General features: G+C 38.2%; 1 protein-coding gene across 5 annotated transcripts in view; it reads right to left on the reverse strand.

Annotated features, from left to right (window-relative positions):
* Nucleotides 1–3,525: 3,525 nt before the first annotated feature.
* TMPRSS11D (transmembrane serine protease 11D) overlaps nt 3,526–15,659 on the reverse strand; it is a 65,615-nt gene continuing 53,481 nt past the window's right edge. The window contains exons 7-12 of one of the 5 annotated variants that reach the window (XM_010806172.4): nt 14,588–14,765; nt 11,067–11,326; nt 9,782–9,924; nt 7,602–7,755; nt 5,389–5,456; nt 3,526–3,903 (exon numbers count right to left, since the gene is read on the reverse strand). In XM_010806172.4, the coding sequence (XP_010804474.1) occupies nt 3,889–3,903; nt 5,389–5,456; nt 7,602–7,755; nt 9,782–9,924; nt 11,067–11,326; nt 14,588–14,765 (818 nt within the window). In that variant the 3' untranslated portion in view covers nt 3,526–3,888. Of the gene's footprint in view, nt 3,915–4,599; nt 4,983–5,005; nt 5,245–5,388; nt 5,457–6,211; nt 7,756–9,781; nt 9,925–11,066; nt 11,327–14,587; nt 14,766–15,659 lie in introns of those variants that run through there. The other 4 variants (XM_010806171.4, XM_059887779.1, XM_059887778.1 and 1 more) reach the window with 4 other exon arrangements.

Here is a 15,659-nt window from a genome sequence, read left to right on the forward strand (position 1 = left end):
GCCCATAATAAGTATGAGAGGTACTGAGTTAGGACAGCATTAGAACTGAAAGGCACACATTGTAGAAAAAAGTACGGTAGTTTAAAAGTTATAGTAAAACACTTCCGGCCAACTCACTTGAAACCCAGTTTACCAATACCTTTTGTCCCTGGTGGCTCAGAGGGTAAACTGTCTGCCTGCAATGCAGGAGATGGGGGTTCAATCCCTGGGTAGGGAAGATCCCCTGGAAAAGGAAATGGCAATCCACTCCGGTACTGTTGCCTGGAAAATCCCATGGACGGAGAAGCCCGGTAGGCTACAGTCCACAGGGTTGCAAAAAGTCAGACCTGACTGAGCGACTTCACTCTGTACTTTCAGATTCCCTGTTTCATTGCACTGACACTTATGGAAGCTTTAGTTTTCTTTTCTTGCATGGAGGGAGTTTTGTTGGAGGCAGTGGCTAAATGGAGTTCAGGGTATGTGTCAAGTCCCTGGCACTGTCTATACTTAAAGGAGTCAAGGCCAAAAACAGAACATTTTTTATTATAATGAGAAGTTTGTTTAGATTTTAAGGCAGAGGCAATTAGTAAAGCAGAATGAAGTGTTCAAGAAGCCTTCTCAGTTCAGTTCGATCAATCAGTCGTGTCCAACTCTTTGCGACCCCCATGAATTGCAGCACGCCAGGCCTCCCTGTGCATCATTAACTCCTGGAGTTTACCGAAACTCATGTCTATCGAGTCAGTGATACCATCCAGCCATCTCATCCTCTGTCATCCCCTTCTCCTCCTGCCCCAGTCCCTCTCAGCATCAGGGTCTTTTCCAATGAGTCAACTCTTCACATGAGGTGGCCAAAGTATTGGAGTTTCAGCTTTAGCATCAGTCCTTCCAAAGAACACCCAGGACTAATCTCTTTTAGAATGGACTGGTTGGATCTTCTTGCAGTCCAAGGGACTCTCAAGAGTCTTCTCCAACACCACAGTTCAAAAGCATCAATTCTTAGGTGCTCAGCTTTCTTCACAGTCCAACTCTCACATCCATACATGACCACTGGAAATCCCATAGCCTTGACTAGACGGACCTTTGCTGGCAAAGTAATGTCTCTGCTTTTCAATTTGCTATCTAGGTTGGTCATATCTTTTCTTCCAAGGAGTAAGTGTCTTTTAATTTCATGGCTGCAATCACCATCTGCAGTGATTTTGGAGCCCCCCAAAATAAAGTCTGACACTGTTTCCACTGTTTCTCCATCTATTTCCCATGAAGTGATGGGACCAGATACTGTGATCTTCGTTTTCTGAAGGTTGAGCTTTAAGCCAACTTTTTCACTCTCCTCTTTCACTTTCATCAAGAAGCTTTTAGTTCCTCTTCACTTTTTGCCATAAGGGTGGTGTCATCTGCATGTCTGAGGTTATTGATATTTCTCCCGGCAATCTTAATTCCAGCTTGTGCTTCTTCCAGCTCAGCGTTTCTCATGATGTACTCTGCATATAAGTTAAATAAGCAGGGTGACAATATACAGCCTTGATGTACTCCTTTTCCTCTTTGGAACCAGTCTGTTGTTCCATGTCTTGTTCTAACTGTTGCTTCCTGACCTGCATATATGTTTCTCGAGAGGCAGGTCAGGTGGTCTGGGATACCCATCTCTTTCAGAATTTTCCACAGTTTATTGTGATCCACACAGTCAAAGGCTTTGGCATAGTCAATAAAGCAGAAATAGATGTTTTTCTGGAACTCTCTTGCTTTTTCCCATGATCCAACGGATGTTGGCAATTTGATCTCTGGTTCCTCTGCTTTTTCTAAAACCAGCTTGAACATCTGGAAGTTCACGGTTCACGTATTGCTGAAGCCTGGCTTGGAGAATTTTAAGCATTACTTTACTAGTGTGTGAGATGAGTGCAATTGTGTGGTAGTTTGAGCATTCTTTGTCATTGCCTTTCTTTGGGACTGGAATGAAAACTTTTCCAGTCCTGTGGCCACTGCTGAATTTTCCATATTTGCTGGCATATTAAGGTTCAGCCATGTTATTAGGTGTGACTCTAGTCTGTTCATTTTTATTGCTGCACTGTATTCCATTGTGTGAAAAATAAGATTTATTTGTCCATTTTACTGTTGAAGGACATTTGGTTGTTTCCACTGTTTGGCTGTGAGGAATAATACTGCTTTGAATATTCCTGCACATGTGCAACCATTTCTAGAGTGTTCACTTTGGAATAAAATTGCTGTATTGTAGGATATGCATATGATATTCTTTGTTTGATAATGTCATTTTTTTTTTCACGTTAAAGAAATTTACACTCTCCCATCCTTACCAATGAGCCCCTGGTAGCTCAGTTGTAAGGAATCCACTCGCAATGCAGGAGAGGTGGGTTTGATCCCTTTCTTGGAAAGATCCCCTGGAGAAGGAAAGGACAACCTACTCCAGTATTCTTGCCTGGGAAATCTCATGGACAGAGGAGCCTGGTGGACTACAGTCCATGGAGCCACAAATGAGTCAGAATATGGCTTAGTGGCTAAACAACAACATCCTTACCAATTCTTGATATCGTCAGACTGTCCAGTTTTATCCATTGGTACATGTGTGGCTGTGATAAATTACAGTAGCTTTATTTTACATTTCTTTATTTCTAATAAGGTTAAACCCTCATCTTGCATTATCATCCACTTAAACTTCTTTTTTTTCTGATATGCCTTTTCAATCTTTTTCCATTTTTCTTTTGAGTTATCTTTTTCCTTTTGATCTGTAGTCATTCCCCATGCATTCTAGATATACGGTATCTGTTATGTATATGGCAAATATCTTCTCACTCTGTCATTTTGACTTTTTTATTCCCTAATAGTGTATTTTGGATAGAGAGTTCTTAATTTTAAGAAAATCAAATTTAACTTCTTTCATTTAAATCCCTTTCTGTTGTGATGCTAAAATCATTCCATCTTCTTTAGCTATCAAAATATTCCTTGATCCTCAAGGTATTTCCTTCCATTTTCCAAAAGCTATATTTCCCACTCCCTCTTCTAGTCATCCAGCATGGTTTTTGTCCCCCACTTCCCTGAAACTGTAAATGTCATCAAATAGATATTTCAGGTCTCAATCTCTCCCCAGAGCTACAGATATGTATTTACATTTACAGTTGTTTACCTGACCTTATTATTTGTATATTTAAAATGTAACAGATTCAGAAAGAAATTGTCAGTTCTCCAACTCTGAGCAAAACTTACTCCTCTCAAATTTCATCTCAGTGATTCAGACTCCTAATTTGAGTCAACCTTGATTTTTTCCTTTTCCTCAGCCTCTAAATCTAGTCTATCAGAAACTCTTGTTGTTTCTCCCCACATATATTTTCTGAATGGCATTATTTTTCATCATCTTCACTGTTAGCTGTTTAATCCAATCAGTCCCATCTTTTCCTTTGATTACTGCATTAGTCTTCATTAGTCTTCTGACTGTATCCCTTCTTCTCTTGTCCTCTTTACCTTTCTCTACAGAGTAGCCAGTGTAACCAAACGAGGTTCATTTGCCTGATGCATAGTAAGCCAAATGCTGAGACCATGGAGTGTTGCAACAGAGAAAGTGTTTATTTGTTGTTGAACCCAAGTTCCTGTGCTTGATGCACAATGGAACCAAACAAACTGAAACATTGGAATTTGGGGCAGAGAAAGGCTAATTGCAGGGGCCATGCAAGGGGTATGGGAGGCTCATGCTCAAAACACTTAAACTCCCCAATAGTCTTCAGGGAAGAATCTTTAAAGGCAAACTTAAGGGGAGGGCTGCAGGATGCATGAGTTTCTTCTGATTGGTTAGTAGTGAGGTTATAGGGTGGTGGTCCGGGAATCTTAATCAGCAGCCTTCTGGTTCCAACCAATCTGAGGTCTACATGCTTGTGCTTAGCCTGAAGTTACCATTCTTCATCTGGGTCAGCGCCTTACTTCCTGTCAAAGAACTCAAAGAAAAGTATCAAATTGTTATGTATATAATTTAAAGAGGAACTAATTTTCTTATTTATCATTACACTATGGTTTCTTGGCTGCTTTTCCTTTGTTTTTGCTTTCACTCACATTCCTAATTATTAGCAGTTTAAATGTGCTCTTTGGAACTCAGGGAAAGTCTTTGAACAAGAAACAGAGGGGACAAGGAAGTACTTTTGTTCCCAGGAGGACCCCATAGGGTCTTGCTCAATATCAATCTCCTCTTTTCTTTGAATCTCCTCTTTCCTTAATAGGTATGGGACAAGAAAGGGAAAATAGTTTTGGATAGAGAGGTTAATCATAAATTTGGCAGAGGAACTCAGCTTCAGGGGGTCTTTGTTTCATATTCATGAGATGGCCAAGTAAGAAGATGGGAGAACAAAATATTAAATTGGACTTCCCAAAGGGAAGGACTCGGGATAAGCAAACAGGGTGGTCTGAAGTGCAGGGAGAATGGAGAAAGATGATTGGAAATAAGAAAGAGATAAGGTAATTGTGTTTCTGCACAGATATAACTAAGCTACAGCCTTCATCATAGAACTCATGGTCATAAAATGGTAGTGTTGGCATCTTCTGAGGATGGAGCATCTGGCCCTCTGACATCAAAATGTCACTAAGTGGTCATTCAGGCATTCCAGGTTGGAGGGTCTGCCGTCTCCACCACTCTTAAGCAACTGGAGCTTGAACTGGACACAACTTGGGAAAACATTATATTGTTTGGATTACATGCCACTTGGAGGACATACAAGTTTTGTAGTAGCAATTAAAACGAATTCAATCAGTGAAGGTAGGTTCCAGGTTTAATAGATCCAACTGATGATTAACCTCAGTTTCACCAGTGTAGACTTCAGAAAATAGAAAAAATTTAAAGACTTTTTTTGATGTGGACCATTTTAAAGTCTTTATTGAATTTGTTTTAATGTTGCTTTTGTTTTATATTTTCTGGCCTCAAGGCATATGGGATTTAGCTCCTTGACCAGGGATCAAACCCATGCCCCCCTCATTGAAAGGTGAAGTCGTAACCACTGGACTGCCAGGGAAGTCTAGAAAGTAAAAAAAAAAAAAAAATCATCTAATTTCCTTTCAGAATTTTACCTTTGCATTTATTTCTTCAACCTCCCCTAACACCAGTCTTTTATTAGTTTCACTCCAGTCATGCTGACTTTTTGTGTGTTAGTCACTTAGTCATGTCTGACTCTTTGCGATCCCATGGACTGTAACTGGCAAAGCTTCTTTGTCCATGGGATTTTCCAGGCAAGAATACTGGAGTGGGTTGTCGAACCTCCTCCAGGGGATCTTCCCAACCTAGGGATCAAACCCATGTGTCTTAGGTCTCCTGCATTGACAGGTGGGTTCTTTACCACTAGTGCCACCTGGGAAACCCCCTAGTGTTCCTCAAACCCGTAAACTTGTAATCACCTCAGGACTTTTGCATCTTCTTCTGCTTACCTTATTCTTTCCTTGAAGTTGACTCAGCTGGCCAACAATTTTCCTGGCAAATTGGAAGTGCTCAAAATCTATTGGCAAACAAATCGATGAGTAAAAAAATGAATGACTCGTTAGATGGATGAATTTTGCAAGGAAAAAAATCATTTATTAATACTGTATCAACAGATTTTATTGCATAAGTAATTCCAGTCTAACTTGTGTGATTGGAGGTAGGAAAATCCTGAGCTTTGTTTGCTTTTTAAATTAATTTCTCATTTAGTTCAGTTCTCTTTTTCACCAGAATGGCTTTCTACTTAATTTGAATTCTGATCAGTGTGATTTCTTTGCTCTGGATAATTTGTTTTGATCCTGGTGAATTTAAAGTTTTGCTTCATCATGAGAGAATTTGGAGATGAAGTGATATGTGACAGGTGGATTTCTTCAAATGTCTCTTCATAAAGATATGAATATTTGCTAAATATTTTGAATAATCAAATCTGCTAAAGAAGTACTTTCCTTTATAGTTTTCAATAAATAGAAACTAGTATGTTTATGATTATGTGAAGGCACACACACAAACATGAAAACACACCAACACTCTTGCACAAACACATTCCCTTGAGACTTACTCTAAATGACCAGTTTAATATTGTCCTCATTGGGAGCAGCCAGGAAGTGTCAAACTAGATGCTTGCTTAGTTATAGAGCTTGATTATAAGGCAGTTGAAAGTGCCAAGACTGTAGAGTCTAATTGTCAATTCTCTTGTTGAAGAACCAATTAAGTAAATTGTTTTGGATTGTCTTTCATAAACCATAACTTTCAATAAATACTTAGGCAGAGAAGTGTTTTTAAAATAGTTTATTTGGAATAATGTGTACCAGTACTTATTTGTACATTTCACTGAGAGTCAGTTAAATTTTCAGCTTCTATAAAGTAAATGATTTCACAATTTTACATGAGTAAATACAAGACATTTTCATCATAATGCATGTAGTTGTTCTGACATCCAGGTGTCATGAATTGGCTTTTAAAAGGTGGACGCTCTGACACATAGATGATCATGCTAGAATCCCATAAAAATTCAGTAACATTCATAATTCATATTACATAAATTGCTGTGCCATTAAATGTTAATACATTTTATGCATGTTCTTTGGATGTGCATCTATTAAAAGAGGGAAGGAAGGAGATGGGGAGAGGGAGGGATGGAGGGAGGGGGGAGAAAGAGGGAGGAAAAAGGAGAGAGAGAAAAGTTTCTTCACTAAGATAATTGTATTGAAATAAAGCTATTTACCCTTTTTATTTTTACTTTTTTGCAAAGCAATCCTTCCTATTTTTTCCCTCATGACTTTCATTACTTGAGTTTAGCTACAGAGGATCCCTAAACTTTCAAAAATAACTGCCACTGGTGATCTTTAGATCTTAAAGTTACTCATATTTAGTTGTTAAAAAGCAACGTGTATGTACACAATTGTAAGTTACCTGAGAATGTTGTGTAGGTATATTTACTCAGTTTCTCTATGGAGGGGACAAATTCTCTCATTCACATAGATGAAGGTATTTTAAATAATAGTTATGAAAATTATAATTCTTTGGTTCTCTGATGAGGAGTGAATATTCTAGTTTGGATTGTTAAGTGCCTGAAATTCATTGGTTAGTTCTCATGGGAGCATGTTGCTACAGGATAATTAAGATTGCTGTGTGACTACAGTGACTTCATACGTAACTTTTAGGACTCACACCTCATATAAAATATTAAGTAACCAGAAATTTTAAAAACTAGTATTTTTCTTGCCTCACGGTATTCTGTCCTGAATGTTATCTACAAGTTTTTCCTTTGCAAGTTTCTATACTTTGCCCCTTTCTCAGCTTCGATGAGGTTTCCTTAGAGGAAACTCCTCTGGTCCTGGAGACTTGTGCAGTTGCCTCTAGTTTTCACTCTCTGGGTACCTGCTTTTCTCACTAGTAGTACTTAGGTTATCACAAGTATAGCATAATTGTTACCTCTGTGACTAGTTTATTATGTTTCCCCTGGCATATAGCCCCAGTACTATGCAACATTCATGTAATTTTCTTGAGAAAATATAAACCCATAGTAACAGAGAAAGATTAAATAGTGTGAAACTTAAAATAGAACACTTAGTTTCTTTTGCAGCTGGAAAGTTTTAGAATTTTAGACAGGCATGTCTGCATTCAGACTCTTGAACCAAGATGTATTTATTGCACTAGATACCAGTTTGTTGGGTTATCCAGTCACGGTAGGCTGTCACTCTAGTGTATACTCCTGGTTTATCTGGCAGACCACATTGATACCCCCAGCTTACTATCCCCACGATGAACCAGTGTTGCCGTGAGTCTTCTTGTACTAGAGGGCCACCAGAGTCACCCTGAAGGAAATAGAATGAAAGATTATTTAAACTTGAAGACAACCCCAAAGTATGAAGAAGTTTATTCCTATGATAGTAGAAATCACATACACAATGACAGAAAAGTTAGTCTTACATTTCTTGTTGAAATGCTATATACTAAGTCATGCAAAAATTAAAAAAATCCTCCAAGTACACATGTTGTTCCTTCAGCAAGTGTAAGAAGATGAGAAGCACATCTCCTAGACTTCACCAGCCTGCTACCCTGACCAGGCTCCCCTCCTTCAGGGGGTTACCCCTGACTTCCACCTTTCTTCCCCAGTGTCACCCCTTCTAGCTTTGGGCTAGATTATTTTTTACTGCCAGTGTTCTCACACCCTGTGTATATCTCCTTCATTGCTACTTCTTTATTTTATACAAGCACATTTGCATGCCTTTTGAATTTACTCCCACCGAGTCAGCTCCCCTCATTGTAGCAGTTGCACATCTCTGCAACCCTCACTGCATTTATGATATTGTTCAGTGTCTATTTTTCAGGCTATACTGTAAGGTTTATCAGGGAAGGGAGGCATACATGTTCTGGACACTGCTATTCTCTAAGCTTCTAGCTCAAAGGGAAGGCTAAGAAAATATTTATTGAATGAACATGTTTTTAGAAATCTCATTTATCTTCCTATTCATAGCATAATGCATAGTGTTTCATGTATAGTATTGATATATCAAAAATACCCTTTTGGTGAATAATAGAAAAGAAATTTATATGGCAATGAGTAAAGCATTCCTTATGAAATGTTTATGAGCCACTTATAATATTGATAATAAATCAACCAACTAAATATTTTTACATGTATTAGTCCATATGGAGAGAAAAATTGGTATATCTTCCATGTTGCATGATGAGTTAAGTCTGAGGTTCTTGAATTGGTCTAGGTTTTAATCCTCTACTTAATAACTATATGATTTCCAGTAAGCCACATAACAGCCCTCTGTATTTCAGCTTCTTCCTCTGTAAATAATAATTTTATGTGTTTAATAGAGTTTAACACACCTAGCACTCTGAGTACATCCTGCTAAATGGTCAGTACTAATAAAAGTCAGCTATTATCACCAGCTATGCTTATAGAATAGTTTGGTATTCATTTGACTGCTCTTAGTAGTTAGTTCTTCCATGAGTGCTTTATTACTGGTTTATATGGGGAGAAATTTAGTGTCTGAATCACCAGCTTGCATGACAGTCCCTGTGTGGAGCCGATTAGCTCCTGGCTCCTTTAGATAATGCATATGTGCTCCAGTTTGCCAGTTCTCAGCACTTTCCCATCACTGTGTTTTTCTGCTGTTTCTTCTATAGTAAGAGATTTCTCTACAAAACATGTTACCAAGAGAGGGCAAGCAAATATTAAACTAAGAGGGACTTAGTTTAATAGATGCAATGTTTCCTATATTTGGCCAGCTCTACCGCCTCACTGAACAGACATTTATGCCTGTGTTCTCTCTTCTAAACCATACACCTGCTGAGCTCAAGTGATGTTGTATAAGTACAAAGACTGGCACATAGAAATTAAGTGATGCAATTCAAAAAAATGAATGAATGAACAAAAACAAATAAGATCTCATAAATTCTTACATAAAGTGCTACTTTGAGACATAAACTCTAGGCATTATAGTATTTTAGCTGAAAATCAGTGAGGCCCAGAATGGAACATGCAGGAAAATTTCATATAAGAATCTGTAAAATCTAGACATTTAGGGTGAAATTATGTTGTATCTCAGATGGTAAAGGATCTGCCTTCAATGCAGGAGAACTGGGTTCGATCCCTGGGTTGAGAAGATCCCCTGGAGAAGGGAATGGCAATCCACTCCAGCATTCTTGCCTGGAGAATCCCATGGACAAAAGGAGCCTGGCAGGCTACAGTCCATGGGGTCACAAAGAATTGCACACAACTGTGCAACTAACACTACTACTACTACTATGTCTGTCATGGTAAGACATGCTAGTAAGTGCTTATAAACTTGAACAATGACATGGATAAGGTTGTCTTGAACTTACCTGGCACGCGTCCACTCCACCTTCAGGTAGTCCAGCACATAGCATTCCAGACAGGACGGCTCCATTATAACCAGCTGGTGTGTTACATACAGTATTACTTATTATATTGACCCGTCCTTGGTTTAGATCTGAAACTGTGCTGCCTATTAAGTATAAAGGGAGAAATAAAATGGACTTCAGGGTAGATGAATTAATGAAACTATGGTGAATATAGGAAAGAATATTTGTACTCCAAATATATCTCTTATTCAGCAAAGAAGGCTACTGAAGATGTCCTAGGAGTCTTTTCCTTAGCAATGATTTCTGCATTAGAGACGGATAACCCCTTTACATACATCAGTATCTTTGTTTTGTTTGTTTTATTTTAGCTTTGTCATATAGTGCCCCTTAGGGAAAAGCGTCTGCTTCCTTAAAATAGATTAGTAGACTCTGAAATGTCCACTGAGTGATTCTGAATTAGAAAATTACATGTTGAGTAACCTTTAATCTAGTAACAAAAGAGTAACCAATCTGGTTTCAAGGCTAAAGAATGAATTTATTGCATATTGATGTTTCTTCACAATGGCATTGCCATTTTTTCTTATTGGCACAAATTTTATCTATTATACCAAATTACTTTGGGCCATGGAAATACAATGAACTTTTTTTTAGGACAATGAGGCTTTTGTTTTATTCCTTGGAGAGATGGTCTACAACATGGGTAGAAACATGCACATATTGTTAATTCTACCCTTCCAGTCCCTAGCTGATACTCTTGTTTTCCCTTTGGTCATATTTGCTCTTTCATGTCATCCTTATTTTTTATCTGATTTTATTCACTTCAAAAACAAGTGTGAAAAACACTTGTGGACACATAGAATTTCTTGCTGTAAAGGCAGAATTTTATTTCATTTCAGAATAACTTAAATGGCTGGTAATACCTTAAAAGTTGTTAAAACCCTTAAAGGATACCTATCCAAATTCTATCTTAAATTTTTAAAATTTTCCTTTTAGGGGAGCCACTTGAGTCCTTATAGAGTCTCTGGATCATTGGAGAACTCATATTTTTTTGTCGCTTCCTTTCACATTTCCCTATTACTATATTTGAGAATTCCCTATAGTTTCTAGGGACAGCACTTTCTTTGCTGAGGGAACTCTTGTTAGAGCTTAGGATGATCAAACTGTAGGATAGTTCTCTCTGTAGAAACCTGCCTTTAAGGTGTCCCTTCATTAGAAAAAATGCATAGTGGCAAGTACCAGGAGATACAGCTGTTGTCTTTGTTTTGATTTTTCCTGAGATACTTACCGCTATAACTCTGAGATCCCCATCCTGTTACATAAGCAGTGGAACCAGCTGAAATGGCCTGGTTAGCCTCTGGGAGACACACTGTATGAATATATCTGTTAAAGGTGACTTCTCTATCAAGTTGTACGAGTGCAATATCGTTTTCATGAGTTTCAGGTTTATAATTGTCATGGATTAAAATATTCCTTACTCCTACTCTCAGTTGAGGAGATATTGTGGAAGTACCAAAGGTGGCAATCCATTGGCGAGGATCAGAGTGGCTAAAAAATATGAAAACATGCTATTTGAATAGAGAACTTGTGAGAATTTCAAATGTTTGGATTTTGCGTTTGTCATCCAGCCCTGCCCCCCACCCCCTCCCAATCTAGGAACTATTTAATCGACATTTCTTTGGGATCTATTTCTGTAACTCTTTACTGGCACAATGATCATTGGTCTAAAGAAACATAGAAATGCTTTAGCAAACACATTGTGGGGTGATGAACATCCTGGTATTCTGTTATTCCAATGAGGATATCCTGGTACTTTGATGAACACTAGTTTAGCAAAACTTTTCTTTTATTTCTCCCTTTTCTACATCCTTCCATTTAAGCAACTAAGAAGTCTGAAACAATGTTCACTTTAGTTTTAACTGATTCCTTCTGTTATTTTTTTTCCTTTCCTTTAGGTAGAAGCTCCATTTAAATAGTAGTGATGAATGAGCTCCCTGTCTTATCAGTGGATAAATGATTTTTCTGTACTAAATATGTTGCTTGTTGAAGATTTTGGTGCATATGTTTGTGTGTATGAATACAGAGAGAGAGAGAGAGCACTAATATATACAAAATGTAAGGCATTATCTTTATGATCTAGGAATAGGGACTTTTTGCCAAACTCCCAAAATACAAACTGAACAGTTAAGAAGAATGAATTTCATGAAATCAATATTAAGTGTGCCGTACATAGAGCGCAAACTAATGGTTACTAGGGGGAGAAAGGGGGGGAGTCACAAGATAGAGCAGGGATTAAGAACTATAAACTGTTGTGTATAAAATAAACTATAAGGATATATTGTACAATACAGGGAATGTAGCCAATATTTTATAATGAATGGAGTATAACCTTTAAAAACTGTGAATTACTATGTTGTGCACCTATAACATATAATATTGTGCATCATCTATACTTCAGTAAAAAGGTCTGTAACATGCTTTTGAACTGTGGTATTGGAGAAGACTCTTGAGAGTCCCTTGGATTGCAAGGAGATCCAACCAGTCCATTCTGAAGGAGATCAGCCCTGGGATTTCTTTGCAAGGAATGATGCTAAAGCTGAAAATCCAGTACTTTGGCCACCTCATGCGAAGAGTTGACTCATTGGAAAAGACTCTGATGCTGGGAGGGATTGGGGGCAGGAGGAAAAGGGGATGACAGAGGATGAGATGGCTGGATGGCATCACTGACTCGATGGACGTGAGTCTGCATGAACTCCGGGAGTTGGTGATGGACAGGGGGGCCTGGCGTGTTGCGATTCATGGGGTCGCAAAGAGTTGGACACGACCGAGCGACTGAACTGAACTGAACATTAAAAAAGCAAATCAATTAAAAGATATATAAAACTAAAAACAAAATTAACTGCACCATAGATATATTTATCAGATGAATGAAAAACCATGAAAAAATACTTGCAATGTTTAACATCTAAAATTTTTGTAGAATAAACAGAATTCTATAAGCCAACAATAAATGGAAAGAGAACCATTATAAAATGAACAAAAATATTAATAGGCGTTTATGGGAGGAGAAGGCCAAACAGCCAGTAGACATGAAAAATACTCAAACTCACTAGTAAGTGGAGAAGTGAAAATTATAACAGTAATGAGCATCTAATGTATATTCACAAGAATAGAAAAAATTAAAAAAGGATAATATTGTGTTGGTGAGAAAGAAGTTCAAACTCTTTTGCATTAAATGTGAAGATACAAAATTCTGGAAAGCACTGCAGTGTATTTAGCACACTGTATATACACTTCTGGGTGCATGTGTCAAAGAAATTCTTGAAGGTTTATTTGTTGATGTTCAGTCTCTCAGTCATGTCTGACTCTTTGTGACTCCATGAACTGCAGCATGCCAGGCTTCCCTGTCCTTCGCCATCTCTTGGAGTTTGCTTAAACTCATATCCATTGAGTTGGTGATGCCATCCAACCATCTCATCCTCTGTCGTCTCCCTCTCCTTCTGCATTCAGTCTTTCCCAGCATCAGAGTCTTTTCCAGTGAGTTGGCTCTCTGCATCAGGGGGCCAAAGTATTGGGGAGCTTCAGCTTCAGCGTCAGTCCTTTCAGTGAAAATTCAGGGTTGATTTCCTTAAGAATTGACTGGTGTGATCTCTTTGCAGTCCAAGGGACTCTCAAGAGTCCTCTTCAACACCACAGCTCAAAAGCATCAATTCTTTGGCACTCAGTCTTCTTTATGGTCCAACTCTCACATCCATACATGACTACTGGAAAAACCATAGCTTTGACTATATGGACCTTTGCTGGCAAAGTGATATCTCTGCTTTTGAATATGCTGTCTAGGTTTGTCATAGCTTTCCTTCCAAGGAGCAAGTATCTTTTAATTTCATTGCTGCAGTCACCATCTGCAGTGATGTGATGAAGGTTTGTAGAGAGGCTCATATGCAGGCATGAGAAAAAGTTGTATGTGCTGCAATCTGTGGCTGTGGGAAGTTGGCGCAGCCTAGCTGGATGAAGGGATATGGTGGATGTAGTTGTGGACCAGATTAAAATTGCAAGTGTTGAGCAAAAACATTAAGGAACAATATGAGACTGATACACAGTTTTACTTATATAAATTAAAGAAGCACACACACAAACTAAAGGTTTTACAGGTAATTGCATATTTAAAGACACATGTCAAGTATTTGGGTGAGGCCTATGGGGGCAGGGAAGGCACTAGAATTGGAATTCAGGTATGACAGGAGAAAAATGAGAGAAAAGTCTTATACAAACTGATGAAAATAAGATTCTGTGAATTGGAAGCTGATAATTCAACATGCTCTTAAGGTTGAATAAAAACAAAATGTAACCAAATAATTTGAGAGTTTTGTGGAGTTTTGACAGTGGAGTTATATGAAAAAATAGAAATTATATATATTGTCCAGGAGATACTTTTGTGAGGTATAGCAATTTGCAGAAGAGTAAGTGCTAATTAGAAATTCTAAAGAAAAAATATTTGACAACAAACAAATACATGGATTTTTTTTTTACACTAAACTTCTTTTACTCAGGTCATTTTAGTGAAGATGCTAAAAGGTACTCTTCTTCTCTGTCTGCCTCTCTCCCACCCTTCTTTTCCTTTATTTCAGCAAGGTTTGGAACCAGTTGAATTTATGAACCTTACCTGTGTTGCACATTAGCAGTGTTATTCTGGGCAAGTTACTTAGTATCTCTAGTACTATGTGATTGATTGATACCCTCTAACACAGATGTAAGTATTTGTTGAAACAACTAGGGCATGCTAAGATGGATAGGGAACTGCAGTCTTACCTTCTGAAGCAGTGAGCTGCTGACAGGATCCACCTATTACTGATCAAGGCTCCTCCGCAGCGGTGAGAACTGCTCCACTGTAGACTGACTTGCCATGGCCAGTCTCCTTTCTCAGCTTTACTGCCTCCTATGATTCTCTCCTCAGACAAGGTTATCAGGTCTGAGCGGACCCCACATTCTAATGGGAAAGGGAAGTAATGTGCAAGGAAGATCATGATGCTTACATCTGGGAGATGCTGTAAGAATTTCACCATAATTTATGACTTTTATGTCTTTTATGTATTCTTTCTTAGGACATGCTAGGCTTTCCAAAAGCATGATCAATATGTTATACTTTTAGAATACTTATCTGACTGTTACCTATAGATTTCATTTTAGAAAACATTTCTGAACTTGATTGTCATGGAGGCTTCAAATTGTGGAGCAGATTCAGAGTTCTTTGGAATTTGTCATGAGTGGGGGTTAAGGTAGGTCAGTGCTAGAGGAACTAGCTGAGGCTACAGATTCCCTGGGGAATATCCATCTTCTCAATAGCCTTGCTATTCAAAGTGTGTTCTGTGGACCTGCAACATAAGTGTCCCCAAAGAGCTTGATAGAAATGTTGGCTCTGAGTGGAAACAATCTAAGTGATTATCAGTAGATGCGTGGATTAAGAAACAGTGTGGTATATATGCACATAGAAACATGCACACACATTGAAATGTTTTTCAGCCTTAAAAAGGAAGGAAATCCGGTCTCTTGCAACAACATGGATGAAACTGTAGGGTATTGTCCTAAGGAAATAAGCCAGACAAAGGCAAATACTGCATGGTATCACTTCTGTGTGGAAATTTAAAAAAAAGCCAAACACCCAGAAACAGTAGAAAGTGGTTGCCAGGGTGTAGGGGAAATAGGAAGAGTTTGGTTAAAGGATATAAACTTTCAGATATAAGCTGAATAAGGTCTGAGAATCAAATGTATAACATTATGACTATGTCTGACAGCACTGTATCATATAATTGAAATTTACTAGAGAGTAGAACTTAAATGTTCTTGCCAAAAAAAAGGGAGGGAGGTAATAAATACATGAGGT

The sequence above is a fragment of the Bos taurus genome, chromosome 6 (assembly GCF_002263795.3).
Source record: "Bos taurus isolate L1 Dominette 01449 registration number 42190680 breed Hereford chromosome 6, ARS-UCD2.0, whole genome shotgun sequence".
Classification (NCBI taxonomy): Eukaryota; Metazoa; Chordata; class Mammalia; order Artiodactyla; family Bovidae; genus Bos; species Bos taurus.